We start from the raw sequence: 25,349 nt of genomic DNA, 5'->3' as shown, positions 1-25,349 counted from the left end.
ATTTCTGCTGATGTCTTGTTGGTGGGTGATATTAAATATGATGTTATGATCTGTCGAGGAAATTACCGTAAAAATGAGAGAGAGAGAGAGAGAGAGAGAGAGAGAGAGAGAGAGAGAGAGAGAGAGAGAGAGAGAGAGAGAGAGAGAGAGAGAGAGAGACTTTTCAATAACGAAGTTAATGTTAAGAAACAATACAGAAACTAACTTTTTATGTATAATAGTAAGATAAGCTATAAGCTTGTAAATAATACTATTTCAATATGTTTTCCTTTAGAGAGTACCGCTGTGTTTGTATAGCTCGGCATCTTCCTCATCATTGGAGGAAAAGTCCCAACGTTGATGACGTCCTCCGCTAACATTTACGCCCACGGATCTTGGAGAAAAAGAGTAGACCGCGACCACCCGTGCTGATATTGCAAACTTAGCTGTTGAATGCGCACGGAGACCAGATAATGATACAAAAAAGGGAAATTGTAAACATTTTAGTTAAAGCATACTTCGATGTAGCCAATTCGATCTGACAAAAGTAGACCTATGATATTAAAAGACACTCAAAATGGTAGGTATAATGCAGAATTTGGAATCAAATGGCGTTTTAAATTACTAGTTTTTGAAACTGATTCTGTCTTTTTTTTTTCCTCGCCATTCCAGTTTCAATAACATTAGATTCATGAAAACATAACTCACTCTTGTCTGAGACTCAATTTTGCACAGATCAATCACTCCCTCATCTGTATATTAAAAAAAAGAAAAAAAAAATTCTTGCGTCGCTGTAATTTTAAAGGACCATCTATACACTAACTTTTTTGCACATTCCTTATCACATGTTTTAGTAATAATATAAGCTCTCGTGCTTATCGGTTCTTCTGTTATACGTCTGACTTTATCCCTCAAAAGCCTACATGTATGACTCCTATCTCTTTAATATAGCCTACTAGGTAATGTAGTTCTTCTACAGTTCGTATAAATCATGTCTCAAATTGTAACAAATAACTCTTGTCCCCTATTTCTGTAGAATCTTTCCCTCATCGACTCATGCCATACACATCTTCTCAAATTCATCTTTTTAATTTCCATGTTTACATCGTCATCTGTCCCTTCCAGAGGCTAAAATGTAATTTAAGCCCTTCCACATTCAATAACTTCAAAATACCCTTTTACTATTCATTTTGTAACTTTTCTGTACTTAGGTTTAGTGTAACACAGCATGTTTGTATAAATACCAAATGCTGAATCTATCACTTTGGTTTCCTTCGGAAGGGAATCCAAAATATGTCTTATTGTAAAAACAACTCTATTATTGGTGAATTAAAGTAGGACAGTTTGTTTCTATCATGGTCAAAGAAATCCAAGGTTGAAATATGTTAATAATATGAGACCAAAATGTGTCGTTACAGCTACAATTGATTGCATAAAAGCGTCCTTGCTACAGAGAGAATGATTGATTGTATAAAAAGGTTCTTTAATGAAAGAAAACAATATAATTAACAATCATTGATGGAATTAAAAACCTTGTTTCAGTAATGATTGATTGCATGAAAATTAATGTTCTTATAATGAAATCAAACAATATTATTATAGCAGCCATTAATGAAATTAATTAAAAGATACCTGCTACAGAAATAGTAAAAGAAAGAATTAGCTTTTTGAGAATAAAACACAATTATACACAATATGACAATGATTAAAAAATAATGTGCTAAAAACGGAAGAAAACAACAATATTACAGGAATAATTGATTGCATAAAAAGATATTTACTATAGAAAGAAGAAAAAATATATAGCTTTTTGATAAAATATAAATTAGAATTAGCTTTTAGGTCAAAATGAAAGCAATTTTGTAATCTATTTATTCCAGCGCCTCGTCATGACGTCATCACTCATCAGTCGTCATCGATAGTGGCAATGACGTGTCTCTCAAGTCAGCCACTCATTGATTGGTCCTCGAGCTATGTTGTTTTGAAGACTGACAACAACAATTGTTGTGCATCCCGACTGACTGACATCAGTGATGGCAAATTCCTTCCTCGAAATAGTAATGTGTAGTAGGATATCCTGAAGGAGAAACGAGAGTAGATTCGAAGGAAAGAATTCTACGATTGTGAGTAGTAGTAGATACTGCCCAGGTACTACTACCTAGGTAGTATAGTATATTTTTAATTTGGGAATACTAAATTTAAGTACTTAGTAGGTAGACATTAGTACCTACTAGGTAGGCTACTACCTAACATTGCAACAAATACTAGGCTAGGTAGGTCCAATGTGTATGATTTTCCTTAGGAAAGGAAGAAAGGGAGAGAAATAAAGTACTAGGCTATAGGTAGTAGCTGGAATCGAAGGAAGATACCTAAAGTAGTAGTAGCTTCAAGCTCAGCTGTACGTAGGTACTAGGCTTACGTCATTTTAGGCAGGTGGTTGTACTTTATTTTCAGTTCGGAGATAAATAAAACTAGACCTTAGGTACCTACTACGTACCAACTACCGAAGGCTGTCTAGGTACCTAGGTAGGCTGATTATCGTAGGCCAGTATCTCTAGGTTAGGTAGCTGAAGGTTGTAGCTAATTACTACCTAGATACTAGGTATTGATTACTCATGTCTTGTCCGGCATGGGCTATGTTGGCACTTGCATAGGCCTAGGAGAGGAGGAAAATACCTAGGCTAGGTTTAGGTAATTCCAATTTGTCCAGGTTTACAAGCCAAACATTTTCGAAGGAAGTATCTTGGTACCTAGGCCTAATTACCTACTACTATGTTGTAGGGTAGACTAGGTTGAATAGATTAATAGCCAAGCTCCTAAAACCTAGCCTACTGGTAGTACTTGTTAGGCTAATTGGCATACAATTTTCATAAGAAATAGCTAGCTATCTTGGTAGGCCCAATTACCTAAGTAGCTATGTTGTAGTGCATTGGAGGCTCTCTGTATTTCGACCATAGCCTACTTATTCCCTGTTCCTGTTAGGTTATACCTTATGTGGAAAGGCCTAGGTCCAGTATCGCATGTCTGAAAGTGGAAGTTAAAATTAGGCTAGTAGCCTTAACCTACAAGCCATTTGACATTTGCAGCAGTTAGGGTAAAATACTGGATGGTCGGCCTCTACCTTAGTGTGACCACCTTCCCGAAAAAGTACTTTAACACATCCTTTAACCCAGGATAGACATTAGTCAAGAGCGAGCAGCCGTTGAAGCAACACCTCGAGCCTCTACTTTCCTCTCGGATTAAGTTTTTTCTCGCAAGTCACGAATTAAGGCCATAATTACCGTTTTTTGGGAAGGTGGTCGCCCTATGGTAGAGGTCAGCCATTTGGTATTTTACCGACAGCAACATTATAAAGACAATGTAACCAATGATGGCTATGTAGCCCAAGGACTAGCATAACTTGACCTTCCATGAGCTAACTTAAACTAGGGCAGCTTATCAGATCTGTTGCAATAGGACCTCCTCTCAAAGTGTGAAGGTAGTTCCTTATCAAAGCTAGATCCATATCATAGCATATAGGCTAGAATGATGCTGAGGATATTGTAAAGAGCAGAAAATGGCTAATTCTTGCTGTGGTGCTTTAATTTCTCACTAAATACATGAACCATTTATCTTTCCTGTATCAAATCTTGTTTTTGATGCATTTCTGACTATTATTGTTGGTGCAACACTCATACCTGTGATCCCTTACACCTCTGTATAGTATAATGATTATTAGGGAGAACTTTGGTGGGTGATACCAATTCAGTAAAAGGCAAAAGCATTTCGTAAGGGCAAAAGTGAACAAGGCCAATTATGTACTGCATTGCATCCTAACCTAACCTAATCTAGCCTAAGGTACCAGATCCTTACCTTTGCTGTAGCTAATCTTTACCTGGTGTTCTGTATGCCATGAAAGTTAAATATATCTATATTAATTTTAACACTGCAAAGTAGGCACCTCCTGTTTTCACTTTAGCATGGCATGGAAGCATTGGCTTCACCATAATATTGGGAGGTACAGTGTCAGCCATCCCACTAGAGGGATATTATTGCCATTTTACTCATGCAGTTGGGAGTTACAGCTAAAAGGCAAACATTTGTTTCTTGTTTCAACCATGCCCTGTTAAACATCACTTCTGAGAGATGTTGCTGGTCCCATATCATTATATTTTCTCACTCACAGAGCAGACATTTGGTCAGCTAATTTTAAACATCTAACTCACCTGGTAGTTGTACGTATATATAACTTACGTCCCTGACGTAAGCTATATATGTAACTACCAGGTGAGTATGTTCAAAAATTTATTTTATCATGAAAATAAATTTTTTTTTTGTGTTTTTTTTTACATTGATATTCTTTTTTATTTAAACATATGTATTATGTAGAATGAGAAAAGATGGAAGAATTTGTTTTGCATATTTATATCCTACAGATTATAAGTATGAAACATAAAAGGGAAAAAATTATTCATATACTTTTCCCTGAAACATAGAGCCAGTATAGGAATGGAATGTTTAATTTCATTTGCATTTGTGTCATACCATTTCAGTGCACATGATATTGTAGACAAACTTTCTATTCATTCACCGAGAAACTGGTTAGAAAATCTGTTCATAGCTGTTACAATGTACTCCACGACTTTGTCATAAAAAAAGCTGATGAGACAAAGCTCCATGTGGTTTCTCTTATGCTGAACAATAAATTTCACACCTTTGAGTACTCAAAAAGTAAAGGAACTCCACAAAGTTTTTCTTATCCTGAACAATAAATTTCTCCTCTTTGGGTGAATGAAAGTAAAGGGACTCCTCTCCTTATTGGTTACTGTCCAGTAACTTGGTAGTTCAATGCTCTAATCTAAATTATGGCTTTCTTCAGAATCAGAAAAATATTATTCATCCTATGTTAGAGGCTGTTAAGCTGCTACTGTAAGTCTCGTAGTCCACTCTGAAACACTGTTATGGGTGATAAATGGGATCAGTACAAAAAGAACTCGGTAATTTATCGATGAACGCCTGAAGCATAGTGGGAGGCACGAGGTTGATGTCCTCTGTCAGACTGACTTTCTGGTACAAGAAATGTTGCTTACAATTTGTATAGGAGTACAGTAAAGTGTAATTTTTGGGGATTGGTCAGTGCAGCTCCAACCTTGAAAGAGGTAGAATATGTTACATATTCTGTTGAAGGCAGTGTGATTTGGAATGCGGGTGACCCAGATATGCTATTGATGGCGCTTAACGGGTTAAGGTTCTTTGTTTGTTTCCCTTTAGCCCTAGCTGCAACCCCTTTCATTCCTTTAACTGTACGTATCTCTGTTCAAATTCTCTTTTTTCCATCTTAATTTTCACCCTCTCCTCTCCCTTCTTTCCTCTCGTTACAGCTCTAAAAATTTTTACTCTCAATTTCCCTTTCTGCACTGGATGACCCCATAGGTCTCAGTCATTTATTTTAACCACAGTAATTCAGTTCATTCAGAAGTATTTAATGGCAGAAAAAATAGCCTTTTCGATGGGTGAAAAATTTGCCATATATAAAATTAGCAAACATTCTTATATAAAAATTCCTATCCTAAATTCCTTCACAAAAGTTAGCGCCATTGTTAAACTCAATACAGTACAGACAGTCTTTGGTTATCGGCAGTGGTTCCATTCCCGACGGTGTGATGATAACCAAAAGTCGCTGATAATGGAAATAGCACCGATTGGCAGGGATCAGTGCATATCGGAGCCGAAAATCCAGTTATCATCACTAGACAAGTGCTGTAAAACTAGATTGCTGATAATTGAGGACTGCCTGTATATCAGTCATTGAAAGCTTAGAGGAATCAGTAAACATCTGAAAACTTCATCAAAAGTTGTGAAGCATTCATTGGCATTGGTTTTTGTGAACCAAAAACCAAATAAGATTGCAAAAGTGTCCATGTATTGCACATTTATTATAATCACCTGTCACCCCATACTTTCCAAGAACAGACTGAACAGAACAACTTAAAAATTACTATACATATATTCACTTGCCATTATATTTATTATGGAAAAAATGCTGAGCTAACAATCTAAAAAAATTTTTATTCCGTCGATTCTTGGTAAAGAATTAAAGATTGACCCTACCCATTTAGAAACCTTTTGGTCTTTATTATAGAAATTTACCATCAGCATAGCTGGAAACCAGCCATTAAACATTTTTAACAAGGTAGTATGGCAGTTAACTACCAAACTAGCGGGTGGAATTCCCACCCTCCCAGTCAGCAGAGCTTTGGAACTTTGCTTCCTTTCTTGGTGGGATTGTTTTCATTTTGTTTTTGATAGTGTTTATGTGTTTGTCTGAAATGAATCAACAAACCCACGAGTCATTTGAGTCAACTAAGTATATCTTGGTCTCCAAGGAGTTCCCTTGACAATGGGCATTCTGAGTCACCTGTGAGCTGCACCTGCCCCTGCTCTTGCTCCAGTGACTTGTGCTACTGCAACAGTCACTACGTTGATATTACCTTGACAGGACTGAGCAGATTAAGAGTTCCCTCTAGCTACCTTTAGTGCTCTGTGAAGAATCCTTCCTGACCCCTTTCCAAGAACACATTGTCGTTCTTTTTAAAGGACCTTATTAAAGAGGCACATTTGAGGATTCAAGAGAATATCTTGCCCTCTTTGAAGGTTAAAACCCATAAGATCAGAGCATTTGTTACCTCATTAGCTTTTAGACATAACTTGTCCATCGCTTCTATTTTACAGTCAACCTATTGGAGGTGTAAATTGATCTTTGCATCACATTATTTATGTGAAGTGGAAAAAGTGTTTGAGAACTGCAGTACCTTGGGTCCATTGTCAGTGGCTGGCATGGCATTAGGGGATGAAACATAGGAAGCATTCCTTCTATCCTTTTATCTCTTTGCCTTGATATAGGGTGTTAAGTCCTGAGGGAGCCTGGGGGTACCACGTACCTGGAGTACCCACCATTTGTTCCTACATGATATACAAACCATCGGTCCTTTACATTAAGAATTACGTACTTTTAGCGAAGCTGGAAACGGCTGTTAAACTTTCAAACAAAGTGGTTAGGCAGTTAACTACCATCTGGTAGGCAGGATTCCCGCCTGCCCCGATGTAAACATTCCAATTTCTTTTCGGCTGTCATCCAGGGCAGATGTGTGTTCCTCGCTCTCTGCTTGATTGTCGTTAAACTGTTTTTCCCTGTGGGATTTTTCTTGTTTTTGTTTGTGGATATACATAGTATGCGTGTTTAACATTCCTTATTAAAGGATGCAAACCCACGAATCAAATAAGCCTGTTCGGAAGGCCATCATCCCCCAGCATGAGTGTTCTGGGGTTGGCAGCAAAGTGGACCCCTCTGTATTCACGTTCTCGAGATTCGCGGACTTACAAATGAGCAGATTTCTCTATGGACTGGTTTTTTCTTGAGTTTGAACTAACAAAATATTAGGCAGTTCTTTATCTTTTTATAGGGGTTCTAAGTATTCGCAAATTCTAGCAATTTGTGGGGGTGTCGGGAATGCATCCCCCTCGAATAAGGGGGACCACTGTATACCAGTTTTTGCTCCCCCCTTTGATGTGGACCCTCATGCCCTCTGTACCACTTGCAGGGGCATGACTGTAACCCTGATATGACTTATGCAGTGTTGCTCTTGGTCGCCTGCTCAGTGGGTGAAGTTTGCCGGGAGGAAGTGGTACTGGAGGAAGGCTGCCAAGATGATGTCAGGTTTTACACCTCCGCCGACACTTGGTAGCTAACCCTTTTTCCCTGTTTCTCTCTTCCGGAAAACTAACCCTTTTTCCCTGTTTCTCTCTTCCGGAAAACTTCTTCTGGGTGTCTCTCCTTCATCTTCTTAGCTCGCTTCGTTGGGTGGAGATGGTTGGGGGGTGATCAAGACGACCTTTCTCAGGGGCTTCTGCTTTCTCCAAGGGGGGAACCTTTCCTTCAAAGTGAGAAGAGTTTCCCTCCATTAACCCCATTTTTTCTTCTTCAGGTGAAGCAGCCGAGCAGAATGAGGTTGCCGAACTCCAGGGGACATGGTGTTCTCTGGGGCCCTCGGGTCTTCCTTTGGTGTAGGGCATCCTGGAGCACCTACAGTGATATCCAGTTGTGACCAATGCTGCCTTCACTACTACCACAACCACAATAACTATGACTGCCTTTGCCAAACTGCCAGCGACCATCTCCACCCGCTTCCTGACGCAAGTTACTCCAGCAGTGGTGGATCAGACAGTAGTGTGCACAATCTGGCACCCCAGTATGTGGTGTCCCTGCCCTCGGCTGTGGTCCAGTCTGCTCCCATTCCTGTGCTGTTTGCTCCTGCTGCTCCTGTGATCCCAGTTGACCAGGCCACTTTTGCTCTGCCCTCTGCCCCTGCTGCCCAAGTTGCTCTTGCAGCCACTTTTTCTATGTCTGATACTCCTGCTGGCTGGGCTGCTCTTGCTGCGCCTGCCTGTTTCCCCAGCTGCCCCAGCAATTCCTGTGGTTGCTGCTGTTCCCTCATAGACGTGGACCTGACTGTCATTGAAGGAGAGGTCTCATAAGGTGTTGTTGTCATCGTTATCCTCTTCGGCTTCGGCTTTGTCTTCATTTTCGTTGTCTGCTTCCTCCTTCCCTTCTTCCGAGGCTCGTTGACCCAAGAAGAAGCTGTCTCTCCCACCCACTAAGAAGTCCTGTCTTGACTGTCTTGGGGCTTTTAAGGGGCTGCCTCCCTCCACAGGGGAGGGAGTGGGATCTCTCGTCAGCTTTTGTCGGCCTTCAGGCTCGGGAACTGATTTGCATACCCCACCAGGTTCTTGTGTTTTGGGAACCTTTGACGCATTGGCCCCTGTCCATGCTCCTGATGCCAGGTGAAGAAGTCCACTTCTAAGACTGGTACTGTGCCGGTCTCCTCCCGAGTGGTACTGTGCCGGTCTCCTCCCGAGTTTCTTCAGACTCTCAGGAGGAGAGTGCTCCTGTTGATCGTTCTGCACAAGATTTGGGAGCTCGGCCAAGCTGAGTCACTCTTCTTGGACCCAAGGGTCTGAGCACCAGGAGAGGCAGAGAGGAGGTCCCTTTACAGTCTTCTTCTTGGGAGGTTTCGGCCTCGAAGAAGACTGGGGCACTTCGTGAGGACTGTGCAAGTTCACAACCGAGCACTTTACTCCAGCTAGCTGCTGATCATGTTTCCATGATTGGCCCCATTCCTACTAAAGGCCGCTTTAAAATGTAACTACATATCTGAGGAAGATTTCTTCTGCCTGCTTTTCACAGTGTTCCTGAAACAACTCAGGCAAACGTCCTCGAACTGTGCAAGCATACGGCCTGTGTAAGCCTTTTTGGGGTGTCTCTTTTCTACATATGATTGCACCTTATGAAAAGCAGCTAGAGCATCCTTAATTTCTGCTGTTGTCATAGGGTCGTCATCCTCCTCCTTGCTGCTGCTAGAGAACTTTTCTTGAACGACGTTATGGTGCATGGCCTCCAACTCCTTCAGGTCATCTGTCGTAAGCTCCTCTTGGTGTTCCTCGAGAAGGTCATTGATGTCGTCCTCGTCGACCACCAGCCCCATGGACTTGCCGAGTGCAACAATCTCAAGATCTGGTTGCGAAACAGTTTCAGGATCGTCAACTGTTCCTGAATCTTCATCAGCTTCGCCCATGTTGAATCCCTCGTAGTCTCGGGCGGATACGGCATCAGGCCAGAGTTTCCTCCATGAAGAATTCAAGGTTTGCCTCGAAACCTCCTCCCAAGCTTGATCAATGAGTCAGATGCATATCACGATATCGAAATGCTCCTTCCAAAATTCACACAAGGTGAGGTTTGTGGTATCGGTGATGTCGAAACATCTCTTGAAAAGATGTTTTCGTATACAGCTTCTTGAAGTTCGATATCACTTGCTGGTCCATGGGCTGGAGGAGAGGGGTGGTGTTAGGCGGAAGATAAAGAACCTTGATGAAAGAATACTCCGCTAGGATATCTTCCTCGAGGCCAGGAGGGTGAGCAGGGGCATTGTCCAACAACAGCAGACATTTCAGAGGGAGGCGCTTCTCTTCCAAGAATTTCTTCCCTGCGGGGCCGAAACAGAGATTTACCCACGCGGTGAACAAAAGTCTCGTTAGCCCTCCACATCACTGGAAGCTTCTCCTTTAGCACTTTGTGGGCCTTGAAGGCTCGAGGAATCTCCGAATGTTACTATGAGATTCAGGGTCTCTGTAACACGGTTTTTTGGACTTTGCTTCTTGTCAAAGCATCGGATGTAGCTGAAAGTTGACATATGTATATTTTACAACCACACACAAATTTTGTCAGCATTATCAATAACCTAAACCCGACAGTTTTAATTTTTATAGAGTAAAAATGATCTAGCCGACGCCATGGCCAATGATTACGAGCCAAGAGTTGAAAAACATTCATTACGTAAGCAAGGTAAACACACCTTTTGACGAAATGTTGCCCCGCCCATCAACCAGACAGAAACTCCATCGGCTCTGAAACCCAAAGACTTTATGAATGGCGGAACGATACATAGATGTGGGTGGGGTATCAGTGCTAGCGTAGTAATACTACTGTAGCAGTAGTGCCGCAACAGTATAGCAGTAATATACATGAATTAAACGTTTAGGCCAACTGCTGGGATCCTTGAGGATCATTTAGCACTTCTTACAACTACTCGAGAAATTAGTTTTTATAGCCAGAAGTTAAATTTTCTAATCCAACAATGCCCATGGTAGCCTTCAGTGTTATCCTGAATTATAACGAGGCGAAAGTGGGTGGAGCCTTATGAAGTCATCATTCTGACGATAATTATTGGTGAAGGTTTAAAGCCAATATTCGGTACCGGCTATTTTTTTTTCAGTAAATAGGTAGATAGCCAATAAATAAAAATTGCTTGACATTGGATATAGCAGTTATCAAATCAAGCTTGTCTACTAAGTTTTTGAAAATTACCAACTATTCCCTACATCTTGTCAATCTGATCGTGACCTATAAAATAGACTGTAATTTCTTAGGAAACCTATTTTGGGAGTTACACAAATAATCGAAGTGTTTTTTTTATTTATTAACATATTTTGTTGGTTTGTTCATTATGACAATTATCAGTGGAGATGTTCCAGAGTTCATAAAGGTGTACTGCTTTGCTTGTATTTAAATTTGTATGTCATTGTTGCCAGAGGTTTAGCCTTTGTTACGTATAGCCAATCATCCATCGAGAAAGAGGGAAGAAATGATGTCATAAGTTACGTAACGAGTGCGTTCGAAACCTTTTCTCTGAGTAAGTTGGCCCGTCTTCAAAAAAAGTCACTTTTACATTATAAGTACCAAATTTATTCAACCTACGTAATGCAGAACACAGTCAAAATTTATGTGTAGATATAATATGTATTCTGAATAAGCGTTATATTTATGAAATGCTTAGATAAAAAGTTATTGCGAAAAAACCGTGTTACAGAGGCCCTGAATCTCATAGTAGACAAGTAGGTGCTTCACCTTGTAATCCCCATTGGTGTTCGAACAAAGTGCGAGCGTAAGCCTGTCTTTCATAGGCTTATGCCCGGTAGCTTCTTCTCTTCCTCTGTGAAGCCTTCGTTGATCGTCATCTCGTTGAACGTCTTAATAAAGGCTTCGGCTGCTTTCGTGTCTGAGCTGGCCGCCTCCCCATGCCGCACCACCGAATGGATGCCAGTCTGATTCCGGACTTTTTTAAACCACCCACGAGAAGCCTTGAAGTCTGGGGTTGGCGTCGATGTCCCTTCTCCTCCGTCGTCTTCAGCCTGGGCAATCAAATCACCGAAAATAGCGCTGGCCTTGTGGCAGATTGCCGTCTCGGTTATCGTATCGCCAGCGATTTCTTTGTCTTTTATCCATACAAGAAGCAGCCTCTCCATCTCATTGTGCACATGGCTCCTCTTGTTGGACAAAATAGTCACGCCATTGGAAGGTGTAGCTGCTTTGTTGGCTTCCTTCTGCTAAAGGATGGTGCCTATCATCGACAGATTTTGGCCGTATTCCTTAGCGATCACACTCAACCCCATGCCAGCTTCATACTTCTTGATAATCTCCATTTTTGTCTCCATAGAAAGCATCCTCTTCTTTCCATGAACTTCAGCAACTTTCTTGGGACCCATGACTGTACGTAATTAAGTTATGTAGTACTAATTAAGTTCTCACACAACACGATAAAGTACAAAGCGAAATCACTAACACGAATTTACGTTAACAAACGAAATCGTATATGTGAACGAACGAATTCCGAGTGCGTACGATAACGCTGGTGCGACGAAGTGGCCGAAGAACGCCTTTACGTAGAGCACGATGGGAGAGATGCTGACCAATAAGAAAGCAATGGGAGAGCGGGAGGATGGTGGTGAGTCTACTCAGTTGGCGGCGCGCGAGTTTTGAAATTGTTCTCGGCTGTCCAGGCGTATCTCAAGACTTTACAGCAACAACCTTTCGTAACCTGAATTATTTTCATATGCAGAGGCAAAAAAATCTTCGTATTTGCTCTCATAGCATGAATTTTTCGTAAGTTGGGACTTTCATATGTCGAGATTCCACTGTTTATGTATCAGTGCCAATACCCAATTATTGGCGCTAATAAGCAAAAATCGGCGCATTTTGGTGATTTTCGTTGCTAAACAAGCCCCGAAAACTTGATTGCCAATAACCAAGTCTGCTGATAAACGGGGACTGCTTGTATCCGTATTTATATTTGTTTGTTGTCTCTGGCTGAAGGATTCTTTCGTATGATGTTGCGATTTTGCCGCTAATTGGAAAAGGCCCAGAAGTCTGACAAATGAACATGCAGTTCTTACACTCCGTCCAACATGTTAGAGGCATGGAACTCTTCCTAGCTCTGTTTAACAAGGAAGAGAATCCAGGTGTTGTGAACTCCAGTCAGTTCAGACACTCAATCAGATTCCTCCTTCCAAGAAGTAAGCCTTCTCAATGTGAAGGATCGACAATTTGTATTTGTTCCGATACGTAATACAAACCTTTCGGTCCTTTAATAATAGGAATGTAACTTGCGGCATAGCTGGAATTAGGGCCATTGAATCTTGAACAAGGTGGTTAGGCAGTAACTACCGTGGGGCAGGCTAGCCTGCCTGGATGTAAACACTTAACTTTCGGCCGTCTTCCGAGGAAGACGTGTTTGTGAGCTCCGGCTGACTGGTTGTTAATCTTTTTTCCCGGTGGGATCCTTTTTGTTTATTTTTTTGTATTTAAATAATTATGCATATACGGTGTTTGATATTAATACTAAACAAAGGTTTGTCCTTGGTTTTTCAATTAATATGCAAACCCATTTTTCGTGATAGCCTTTGTAACCGCCCCTCTACTTGTGTTAAGAACCGGCAGCTAAAGTATGCCAACATATTTACATTCTTTTGTCCTTTAACACTGGCTCAGACCTGCATGAGGGCGAGATATGTATTTATTGTGAGGATGAGACATGTATTTAACTTAAGTGATTTTGATCCTGTAACGGGACATGTATTCATCCGGGAATTACGCTTGCGCTTTGGAATTACCAAGGGAACTTCAAAGGTTTGTCCGTGTTTTGTTGTTATGGTAATTTCTCTTCTCCTTCTTCCTTTCACTTACTATCGGAAGAAGGTAGAAAGATGGGCGTGCAGTGCTGATGTTGGGGGATCTCCTCTCACTTCGGAGAGCGGCGCCCTTGGATGTGTGAGGAGTATCCTCATTACTTTAATATTTTTTCTTTATTTTACAGACTAGTGGTGATTGTGTTTTCAGCAGTATTGGTTGGATGCTCTTCGTGTTAGTTATCCTAACCTTGGAATTGTACCTATGACTCGTAGCATGTTGCATACCGATCCTCGAGTGTGTATACTGATCCCCTGCTGATAATCATTTTCATTACCACTACTACCCGGGAGTTATGTCACCGGACGAAGCTGTCGCACTGCCCTGTGAGGTTCTACTCCTGATGGTAGAAGTCTGGCAGAAGGAGAAACCGAAGAGGAAGAGAGCTCGTTAAGTGTCGTCATCCTCCTCTTTGAGATCTTCATATCTTCATGCCTCTCCCCCTTCAACTTTTAGGTCTTGCCGTAAGAGAAGGTGGTCTCCCCCCCTAAGAAGTCACGTCACAGGACTTCTAAGGGTCTGTCTCGCTCCGGTGAGACAGATGGGTCTTCCGCTGGTCCTCCCGTTCCTTCGGGAACGGGGCCTGTCTCTCCTTCCTCGGGGAGGAAGCAGACGGGGACCATGGAGGTACCGGCCACCGCTGGTATCTCCTCTCCCAGTTCCGAAGGTTCCACCTCCTGACCGGGAACTATCTTGGCTGCCCGCTTGCGAGCATTACTGAGTGTACGGGAACCGTCTTGGCTGCCCGCTTGCGAACATTACTGAGTGTACGGTCACCTACGGGTGACCATGCAGCCAGGGTCCAGACTGCGGAGTTCGCTCCCCGTGTCAGGACCCAGGCACGGAGCGGAAGATGGTAGGGGTCGCTTGGGTGACTATCGCCAGACCAGCGATCGTCCGGTGCCCAGGGTTGACGTGACGTTCCCGCGGGTCCGTGCACGCAGAGACGGGTGGAGGCGGGCCATCCAGCCCTCTTTTAATTATAATCCTTTTCTTTCAGAGACAGCCCCACCCAGACAACGGTCGCACGAAGCGACCGATCAGTCTCGGGGGTGGCAGACGCTTCACCTGCCAGGTAGGAGTTTCGTAGCCCTCCTCGAGGTAGCGTTCTCTCCATTGCTACTCCCGCAGGTCCCTCTGGACAGGTGCAGTTGGGCCGTGTTGCTTCGGCAACTGCCCCAACTCCGTCCTGAATGGAGGACCTGTCTGTTGTCCTGAGGAACTGGCGATGAGGAAGTCTAGGAAGAAGAGGAAGGTGTCGCCGTCGTCTTCTGCCGCCTCTTCCCCTTCGACTTCTGAGGCCCCCCAGCCAAAGAAGAAGAAGGTAGCCTCCCCCCCCCCAAGAAGTCTCGCTCAGAGACCTCTAAGGGTCTTTCCCACTCCGGTTGGACAGTTGGGGCTTCCGCTGGTCCTCCTGTTCCTTTGGGAACGGGGCCCGTCCCTCCTTCCGCAAGGAAGAAGATGACGGGGACCTGAGGGGTACCGGCTAACACCGGTACCTCCTCTCCTGGCGCCAGAGGTTCCGCTTCGACGCCAGGTACCGTCTCGGCCTCTTGTTCGCGAGAGGTACTGAGTGTATGGTCACCTGCAGGTGACTGTGCAGCCAAGACCCAGGTAACCAAGTTCGCTCGGCGCCAGGATCCAGGCACGGAGCGGAAGACTGGTGGGAGTCGCCCAGGTGACTCCCACCAGGCCAGCGATTGCTCTCATGGCGAGTCGCCGGTACCCAGGGTTGAAGCGACGGTCTCAGACCAGCCGCGGGCTGAGGTGAGGAAGCGGTCCCCTCGGTCGCTTGGACCCGCCAAGCGGCATGACGCGCCGTGAGGACAGGCCTCACTCCCACCGCGACAGCGGAATCTGCCGGTCGCCTGACCGCCACTCCCACTGGGACCAGGCGGAGAGGGGGACCAGCAGCAGCTCTTCTGACGCTCAGGACCATCGCCGCGGTTCTTGGTCCAGCCGCTCGACCAGGCCTGCAGATCGATCGCCACCACGGGTTGGCGAGTGTCTGCAGCCCACCCACCCCCAGCACACTGGTTTTGCCGGTAGGCGAGAGCGTCAGGCCTACCTCTCCTATCCCTTCAACTTCCTCGGGCCGGGCTACACCGGGAAGAGCGAGGCGATCAGGAGTGATCGCGAGGGGTGCGCTCCTCGCGCTCCCACCGCGACAGCAGACTCTGCCGGTCCCCTGACCGCCGCTCCCACTGGGACCGGACGGATAGGGGAACCAGCAGTAACTCTTCTGATGCTCGGGACCGTTGCCGCTGCTCTCGGTCTAGCCGCTCTCCCCCGGAGAGCCGCTTGACCAGTGCAACCCGATCGTCAGCAGCTCTCCTGAAGAGACTGATGCTCCGTTCTTGGTCCACCGTTTCTCCGCAAGAAGACCGCTGGTCCAGACCGGCAGCTCGATCGTCACCGTGGTTGATGATCGCCTACAGTCCTCCCAGCCTACCGGTTCTGCTGGTAGGCAGGGGAGGAGCTCTCGTAACAGCTCCCCTGACATAAGAGACCGACACTCCTTTCCTTGGTCCAGCGTTTCTCCACAAGAAGCTGCTGGTCCAGACCTGCAGCTCGATCGCCACCGTGGGTTGGTGATCGCCTGCAGTCCTCCCAGCCTACTGGTTCTGCTAGTAGGCAGGGTAGGAGCATCAGGTCTCCCTCACCTGTCCCTTCAACCTCCTCAGGCTACACCGGGAGGAACGAGGCGAACAGGAGTGACCGTGAGAAATGCACTTCTTACGGTCCGGCCACGGGCCTGGTTCGGTCTTGGGACCAACAGATCCTCGCGCAAGTGGTAGGAGGAGATCGTGGGGAGCTGGCGAGGACGAATGACGCTTCCCACACTCTCGGAGGGACCATCACCGCCGTTCACATGACTGTCCGTCTGGACCACGCACTCAGAGACCAGGGTGGGCTCCCCCTTCAGTCCTCTTGAGAAGTTTCGACCTCGACGAGGACTGGGACGCGTCACAGTGATGGCTGCTCGTACTCGCTTCTCCGAATGCTAGTTCCGCTGGGAAGGCGAGCGCGTATCCAATCATCCTCCCCCATTCCCTCTCTGCCTATGTCTGCGAAGGTAAGGGGAGGGATCCTGTAGAGCGTTCTCCATAGGATTCCACGTTGGGAACTGCGTTCCTGGGGGGGACCTTCGGGTCCTACCGGACGTAAGTCCCCGTCGTTGAGGAAAGATCTAGCCCCATCCTCGATTTCTATGGGAATCGGGAGGACCACACCCAATGATCGTCTGACGAATTCGGTGGCAGTTTCGCCGAGTGCTTAGAGTTCTTCGGAATTTCTAGCACTCTCCGAGTGTTCTGGTCTTCTACGATCTGCAAACACTTGGGCGAAACCACGGTCCAGAGTGGGCGAGATGAGAATCCCAGATAATTGTTTACGAAAATCAGGTATCTCGCCGAATGCTCGAATTCTTGGAATTTCTAGTGTTCGAGAAACTCCGTCACCTCAGTAGGCGGCCAACCCTGGAATAGAGAAGAACGGGTGGGAACATCCAGTTTGGCTTGAACTATCGTCTTCGGTATACTGTTATCACCAGAGAAGTCTTCCTTCAGGGAAAACTTCTCCTTCACTCTCTTCATTAGAGAATGAAGGGTGTCGGCTTCCAGTCCTTATTCTTGTTCCTAGAATGGAAGAGAATTTAGGATGGAGGTCTATGTACAGGAACCTACAAGTATACTACGTATATTGCCCTCGCGACATGCTTCTGTTATCAGTTGAATTGTCCGAGGTGTAGGCACATACCGTAGTTAACTCTACGGGTTGTGACCGAGATGAATAGTATCTTCTTAATTGAACTGCAACTCGGGACTGCCCTGCAAACCTCCCAGGAGTTACCAGTTTCGATTTTGAGATACTTATGGTATTGTTACAACAACACCACCTCAGCATTTGCATTCACCGAAATCCGTTTCGATTAAATGCAAATGCTCGAGCGTATTTTTTTGCACTCGATGGTTCTAGCCGAACGCATTCCTTCTTGGAATGGATTACCTGGCAACTCAGGATGACGAGTGAGCGAGAGCTAACGGTGTATTGGGGTGCCTGCCGCAGCCCAGTACCAGCTGGCTCTCCGAGATAGCACGATCGGATTATGTCTCTCTCCTCTACAATGATTGACTACCGAACCGAATCTCTGCCCGGCAATCACAGACTTAAGTCTCTGGTTGGCTGGAATTCTTGCATACGTGAATGACCATCTCTACTGCATCGCCTTGGACATTGCTAGAATTTTCAGGCAGAGATATCTCAATAGACTCGCTATCATCTTTCTGTTTACCGCACGGTAACAGAAGTCTGTAGCCTAGTCTGCCGCTGCGATAATGCGGAATGATTTCTTCAGACATCTGAGTTTGTCTTCTAAATATATTTTGTATTCGTAGGTGTGCAATTGTTCATTGTTCACCCCAAATTGTAGATGTATAACGGAAGACATCCCCTGTTCCCTACCCTGCCAGCTCTACTTCCAAGTATATAGATGTCCTCCCTGGATAACCTGGGAAGAAGAAGATGATTCAGCCCATGAGAAGCGGTTCTTCAGGCAGTACATCCCTGTGTTTGCATTACTGAAAAGCGCTATGCTTTCATTGCAACTCCGACTTCTCACCGAACAGCAATGAAGTAGCGGTTTAGCATTTTCAGTCCTTTGTAAATCACAGGGATTAAACCGTCTTCGCGGGTTGGAGCCATCGGTGGGACTTTTCTAAGTTCAGAATCTTGAGAGTTACTTCTCTCGATTCAGCTGTGAAGACGTAGGTCTACATTCACCTACTACCTTCGTCTTCAACGGCACATAGTGTTGTTTCTCCTTAGCAGAGATTCAACTATACGTATACTATGAGAACTTCTGTCTTGCCATCAGGGACCTCAGTCTCTAGAAGGCAATTGACTTTCGCCTGTTGGGCACATGCCTTGAGAGAATCATCATCTCGCCTTCCGACATCGGTGGCAACAGATAGACGATTTGTATGGTCTCTCAGCATAACCCTTCAAAAGGCGAGGGTCATGTGACTACGCCTCGGATGCTTGGACAGCTCCCCTCACACAACCGAACGCAGTCAGTCGGCAGCTGTCGAAGCGTTCAAGACCGTCACGAGCTACACTGTGGACTTAGTTCGGTTGTTCCAGATCAATCATTACTTCGTCCTACTTGCTTGTTCTGGTACCCATAACCATCGACACCCACCCAGGAGTGTCTTGTGTCCTATCCTCCGCGGAGACGAAGAGACTTCACCGCAGTGGGGTACGAGACCACGAGAGACTTCGCTGCAGTGGGATGCGAGACCTCGAGACACTTCGCTGCAGACGGATAGACCAGTATGGGTACTGGACATCACTCCGAAGAATATATCTGACAGGAAGATGGATGGGTCATCATGACCATATCCTTCTTTCCCTCTGGGACTGCCCACAGGTCCTTGGAATCTCATTTTCCTGGACCAGTGGTGGATGCTTGCAAGATGTGTTTGCTTACCCAGCTCCTTGACATGACAAGTTGCATCTCGTCCATGGTGTGCAGTTGTAGAGGTAAGGAGGATGCGAGAGTGACTGGCTCTCCCCCTTCCACACCTCGTCTCTCCATTCCTCTCCTTCGGGTTGAGAATAGAACTCGAACTCACACTGGCTGATCGGACGATTGATGCGGTAAGCCTATACATAAGCATCCTTTTTATGTTTCTTATCAGAATCATAGAAGCAATCCCGCTCCTTCCTCTAGCAAGGGGAGGAAGGAGACTGACAATAATGCAAACCCTTCCCAGAACTTTGCATTAATGTCTCCGACGCCAATATTCTTCACAGCCCTTTTTCAGATGAGTCACGATCCCTCACTCATTTCGAAAAGGCCCAGAAGTCTGACTCTTGATCACACAGCTCCTATACAGTGGTACCTCGAGATACGAAATTAATCCGTTCCGAGGCGGCCTTCGTATAATGAGTTTTTTGTATCTTGGAACACATTTTACCTGTAAAATGGCTAATCTGTTCCAAGCCCTCCAAAAACACCCCATTAAATTTCATAATAAAGCTAAATTGACCTATAAACAATGAAATACTACAACAATTTGGACCATTCAATACCTAAATTAAGAATAAAAATCCAAAACCTGTAAATAAAGTGTATATTAGTGTACAAGAAATATTATTACTGTAACGTAAAATGTGGAAGCTTACCTTTCGAGTGAGGCTATCTCCGATAGTGGCGGCAGAGGAGGAGGAGGACAAACGGCAGAAAACGATCAAACTAAAATTTACGAAACACCTTAACAAAACTGTAACACTTAACTTACAAAAATCTAGAAATTACGTACAAATTTTTTTTTCTTTTTTTTTATTTTTAACTTTCTTTTTTTTTACTTTTACATAGGCTTTTTTTTTATTTTTATTTTTATTTTTACAGAATTTCAACTTCATCACCGCTTTCAACGTTTTGTTTTTCGTCACTTGGTTCTTCCTTTTTGCTTTCAACTTTCTGTTTTTTATCACTTGGTTCTTCCTTTTTGCTTACTCCTGCTAATGCTGAAGGCCTCTTTAAAAAATAACGATCCAAGGAAGATTGCTTCTGCTTACTTTTCACAATGTTCCTGAAATGACTAAGGCGAACGTCATCGAACTGCGCAAGCATACGACCTGTATGAGCCTTTTCGGGGTGTCTTTTTTCGATAAACGATTGCACTTTATGAAAAGCGCCTAGAATATCCTTAATTTCTGCCGTTGTCATAGGCTCCTCCTCCTCTTCCTCGCCGCTGCTAGAGAACTCCTCTTGAACGACGTTAAGTTGCATGGCCTCCAACTCCTTCAGGTCATCCGTTGTAAGCTCCTCTTGGTGCTCCTCAAGAAGGTCGTTGATGTCGTCCTCGTCGACAACCATCCCCATGGACTTGCCGAGTGCAACGATCTTGTCAAGATCTGGTTCCAAAACAGTTTCGGGATCGTCAACTGTTTCTGACTCTGCAGCACCAGCTTCGCCCACGTCGAATCCCTCGAAGTCTGGCGGATACGGCATCAGGCCAGAGTTTCCTCCACGAGGAATTCAAGGTTCGCCTCAAAACCTCCTGCCAAGCTAGGTCAATGAGTCGGATGCAAATGACGATGTCGAAATGCTCCTTCTAAAATTGACGCAAGGTGAGGTTTGTGGTATCGGTGATGTCAAAACATCTCTTGAAAAGATGTTTCGTGTACAGCTTCTTAAAGTTTGCTATCACTTGCTGGTCCATGGGCTGGAGGAGAGGGGTGGTGTTGGGCGGAAGAAAAAGAATCTTAACGAAGGAATACTCCGCTAGGATATCTTCCTCGAGGCCAGGAGGATGGGGAGGGGCATTGTCCAACACCAGCAGACATTTCAGGGGGAGGCGCTTTCTCTTTCCAAAAAACTTTCCTTCACAGTCAGGCCGAAACACAGATTTACCCACTCGGTGAACAAAAGCCTCGTTACCCAGGCTTTTGCATTAGCCCTCCACATCACTGGAAGCTTCTCCTTCAACACTTTGTGGGCCTTGAAGGCTCGAGGAGTCTCGGAGTGATACACCAATAGGGGCTTCACCTTTGCAATCCCCACTGGCGTTTCGAAAACCAAAGGTGCAAGCGTAAGCCTGTCTTTCATAGGCTTATGCCCGGGTAGCTTCTTCTCTTCCTCCGTGATGTACGTCCAACGAGGCATTTTTTTCTAAAAAAGGCCAGGCTCGTCACAGTTGAAACCTGCTGAGAACTGTAGCCTTCCTTGGTCATCATCTCGTCGAAAGTCTTCTTAAATGCTTCGGCCGCTTTCGTGTCCGAGCTGGCAGCCTCCCCATACGCACCACCGAATGGATGCCAGTCCGTTTACGGAATTTCTCGAACCAGCCATGCGAAGCCTTGAACTCTGGGGTTGGCGTTGAAGTCCCTTCCCCTCCCTCGTCTTCTGCCTGAGCAATCAAATCGCCGAAAATAGCACTGGCCTTGTGAGCGATTGCTGTCTCCGTTACTGTATCGCCAGCGATTTCTTTGTCTTTTATCCAGATGAGGAGCAGCCGTTCCATCTCGTCGTGCACATGGCTCCTCTTGCTGGATCATCCTGCTGTTTAAGGATGGTGCCTATTGTCGACGGATTACGGCCGTATTCCTTTGCGATCACACTCAATCGCATACCAGCTTCGTACTTCTTTATGATCTCCATCTTGTCTCCAAAGAGGAGCATGCGCTTATTTCCGTGAATTTCAACTTTCTTGGGACCCATGACTACGTTAATTTACGTAAAGTTACACAATACGTAATAATACAGTCTTCGCACAACACGATATTATGTACTGCAACGAAATCACTAATGAATTTACGTTACGAAACGAAATTGTTGGAGCGAACGAATGCCGATTGCGTACGGTAAAGTTTCGGGTGCGGAGTGGCCGAGCTAAAGCACGCCAACACGTACGTGTAGAAGATGCATGATGGGAGGGATGCTGTCCAATCAGAGAGAAGGATCTCATGGCTTGGCTAGCATCAGGAACCAATGGGAGAGCAGGAGGATGGTGGCGAGTCTACTATAACTAAGATAGCGGCGTGCGGCGCGAGTTTCAAAATTGTTATGGGGTGAATCTCGGACTTTCAGAAACCTTTTGTATCTTGAAAACTTTTCGTATGTAGAGCAGTAAAATTTTCGCATTGGCTTTCGTAACTTGGATTTTTCGTAAGTTGAGCCTTTCGTATCTCGAGGTACTACTGTACTCTGATCAAGTTGTCAGGGGCAGCAGGGCACTCCTCTTCGCTCTTACGACCAGGAGTAGTAGCCTAGGTGCGTAGAACTCCAGTCAGTTCTAGAGGCTCACTCAGATTCCTCCCACCAATCAGTGAGTCTTCCTATTGTTAAAGGACTGAAAGGTTTGTATTACATATCGGAACAAATAACAATTTGTCGAAAATTGTATTTTTCCTAACTATACAAACCTGAGGTCCTTTAACAAATATGCCCACCTCATGCCACCCCTCAATCTGAACCTGGGCCGAAAGGCAAAGTGGAGTGTTTACATCCAGGCAGGCTAGCCTGCCCCACGGTAGTTACTGCCTAACCACCTTGTTCAAGATTCAACGGCCGTAATTCCAGCTATGCCGCAAGTTACATTCCTATTGTTAAAGGACCTCAGGTTTGTATAGTTAGGAAAAATGCAATTTTTGACAAATTGTTATATTGTGTAGGAACAAATGACAAATTTAAAAAATAATTTGTATTTTTCATAACAATACAAACCTGAGGTCCTTTACAATTTCATACCCACCTCATGCCACCCCTCAATTTGTTACGCTGAAAGGTAAATTGGAATGTTTACAGTCCAGGCGGGTGGGACTCCCACGAACTAGACAGCAGTTAACTGCCTAACCACCTTGTTCAAAAGTTTAACAGTTGTTCCAGCTTCATTGAAAGTATGTAATTCCTAATGTAAAGGACCTCAGGTTGTATAGTAAGGAAAAATAAAAATTATTAAAAAGATTTGTCGTTTCTTCCGGAAGGCCTGTGGTAGGGATAAGTAGGATTTATGACCAGATTAAAGAACCTTAGTAGAGGAAATCAGGTTAACCGTTGTTGGATTATAAGTCGGGAAGAATTTTGGGAACGTGACTAATGACAATCATGTTCATCATTTTTTGTTGGTTATTCTATCACAGTCCCACTGGTGTGGGACTTGATGGCCATCATAATAGAGGTGTAAGTATTTGAAAAATAAATGTAACCAAGATTTCTTTTTCTTTATTGTAGTACTGATGGGTTTATGATGAATGGAATACTAGTATATAGTAATTTGCAATGCACATAGCAGAAAAATACCAAAACCAGGTGACGTTTTGATAGTTCATCTAATTTTTTTTTTAGCTTGAATAGCCCTTGGTTGAGTGAGGCCTCACCTACCTATCAGAAGTTCCTCGTTGGACAGGTGGGTTACGTGCACGCCTACCGATTCGGTAGTCCGAGTTCGATTCCCTGCTCTGCAAACGTGGAATCAGAGGAATTTCTTTCGGGTGATTAGAAAGTCATTTCTCTAAATAGTATGGTTCTTATCCCACAATAAGCAGTAGGTCCTGTTAATAGATAACCAATTGGTTCCTAGCCATGTAAAATTGTCTAATCCATCGGGCCAGCCCTAGGAGAGTTGTTAATCAGCTCAGTGGTCTGGTTAAACTAAGATGTACTTAACTTTAAATAGCTATCATTGTGTTGTTGATCATTGAATCATTGCAGTGTTGTGCAGTTTGTCTGTTCTTAACCAAGTGCTAAGGCTGAAAGAAATTACATAGAGAGATATATTCCAGAATATGAGTACTATTGTAGTTTCATATTTTATATTCATAAAGCTTTTTACTGTTTATTAATGAGTACATAGTCTAATATTGAAGTTTAAAAATTTTTCTTGTGTATTTATCTAACAGGTAGGTGTAGCCACATAGAGGAAAAATGACAGCATTAACAGCAAGTGTGCTGAATAACTTTGCTGATTTGGCACTTTCATTACCAGCACCATCACTTGAGGCTACCATAAAGCAGAATCCAGCCATTGTTGATTCCACAGGTTGGTATGAATAATTCTATACTACTTTATTTATTTTTTTATTTTGTAGGACAAAGGTTTATCTCTATTTCCCTGTATTTATACTGGAGAGATGTTCTAAAGTTATGGAGACTGACCAGGTTTTTTTTTGAGGATTGTATAATTTTTGGATTTTACATACAACACAGCAAATAATAGGCCTTTTTGTATTTTATTGAGACTGATATAAAAACTGAAAATATATTGGATCAAAGTATGAGCTTTTTAAAATTTTCACAAAGATTTGCAGTAATACTACGTATGGAAAAGCAATTGCCTTATAACGCAGTTTTCTTTTGGATGGGGACAAGCACTTGGCCATTTGTTTATTTGTTATTAAATAGTAGATTGATCTAACTCCTGAGATGACTTTCTTAATTGCCACAGGACTTGTACCAAGGTTTTGTTTTTGATTAATTTATTCGAACATAATATATACCAACACTAAATTTTTAATCATTGGATAAACTGACAATGTTGAATAGTACATCCCTGTGCTGAGTCAGTCAGGGAGTTTAACCCTTAATGGATGGAGTAGTAATAACTGGTTTGGGGTTGTGGATAGATTGATCCTGTAGACAAGCAATATTAAGTACCATCGATTTGGAAAGAATTGGGCAGGAAAAGAGGTGCCAATACTTTTATAGTCCACAAATTCCCTAATGGCAACTTATACACTGGCTAAAATTAACTCAGTGGCTCATGCAAGCTTAGTAGTGATCTTTTCTTCGAGGGGGAATCTACTTCCTCTGTCTCATATGATGTCTTTATAAATTTGCTCATAAATATACCAAAGGGCTGCTGTGGGTTAGAATTTTGTAAAGAAAAGTGCAAAGAAATATTAGAAAAAACATGTACAAATAAAAAGTTACAGAATCTTCATTTTCAGTAAATACGTATACGTAAATATTTTTCAACAAGTATGCTAAGAATTTATTACTGATTTTATTTCTTATCTATTTTGACATTGTGTGAGCTGTAATTATAATTGTATAAAATAAAATAAAATTATTTATTAGAAAAAACATTTATAAGTTGGTAAAATTTATGATTGTCTTGAAAAAGAGGCCCCACTAGGGTTGTAAATAGTCATTTTCAACTTCTCGTGGAAGGTAAGGAAAATTTTTATAATTTTTTTTCTTTCACCATGTGCATTTGTATGTCTTCCTGTTTCCATTGATGTGGGCCGACCTCAAAGTTTACCCAGCCTGAGGAGCTGCATATTCATATTTTTACGTGTCCACTCA

The 25,349-nt window shown here is 43.8% G+C and overlaps 1 protein-coding gene across 2 annotated transcripts in view; it reads left to right on the top strand.

Annotated features, from left to right (window-relative positions):
• Window positions 1-1,893: 1,893 nt before the first annotated feature.
• The window catches only part of LOC135205485 (uncharacterized), a 144,113-nt gene continuing 120,657 nt past the window's right edge, over window positions 1,894-25,349 (top strand). The window contains exons 1-2 of one of the 2 annotated variants that reach the window (XM_064236196.1): window positions 1,894-2,102; window positions 23,945-24,084. In XM_064236196.1, the coding sequence (XP_064092266.1) occupies window positions 23,970-24,084 (115 nt within the window). In that variant the 5' untranslated portion in view covers window positions 1,894-2,102; window positions 23,945-23,969. Of the gene's footprint in view, window positions 2,128-23,944; window positions 24,085-25,349 lie in introns of both variants that reach the window. The other variant, XM_064236197.1, reaches the window with a different exon arrangement.

Source organism: Macrobrachium nipponense, chromosome 24 (genome assembly GCF_015104395.2).
Source record: "Macrobrachium nipponense isolate FS-2020 chromosome 24, ASM1510439v2, whole genome shotgun sequence".
Lineage (NCBI taxonomy): Eukaryota > Metazoa > Arthropoda > Malacostraca > Decapoda > Palaemonidae > Macrobrachium > Macrobrachium nipponense.
This window is presented reverse-complemented; position numbering and strand designations above follow the sequence as displayed.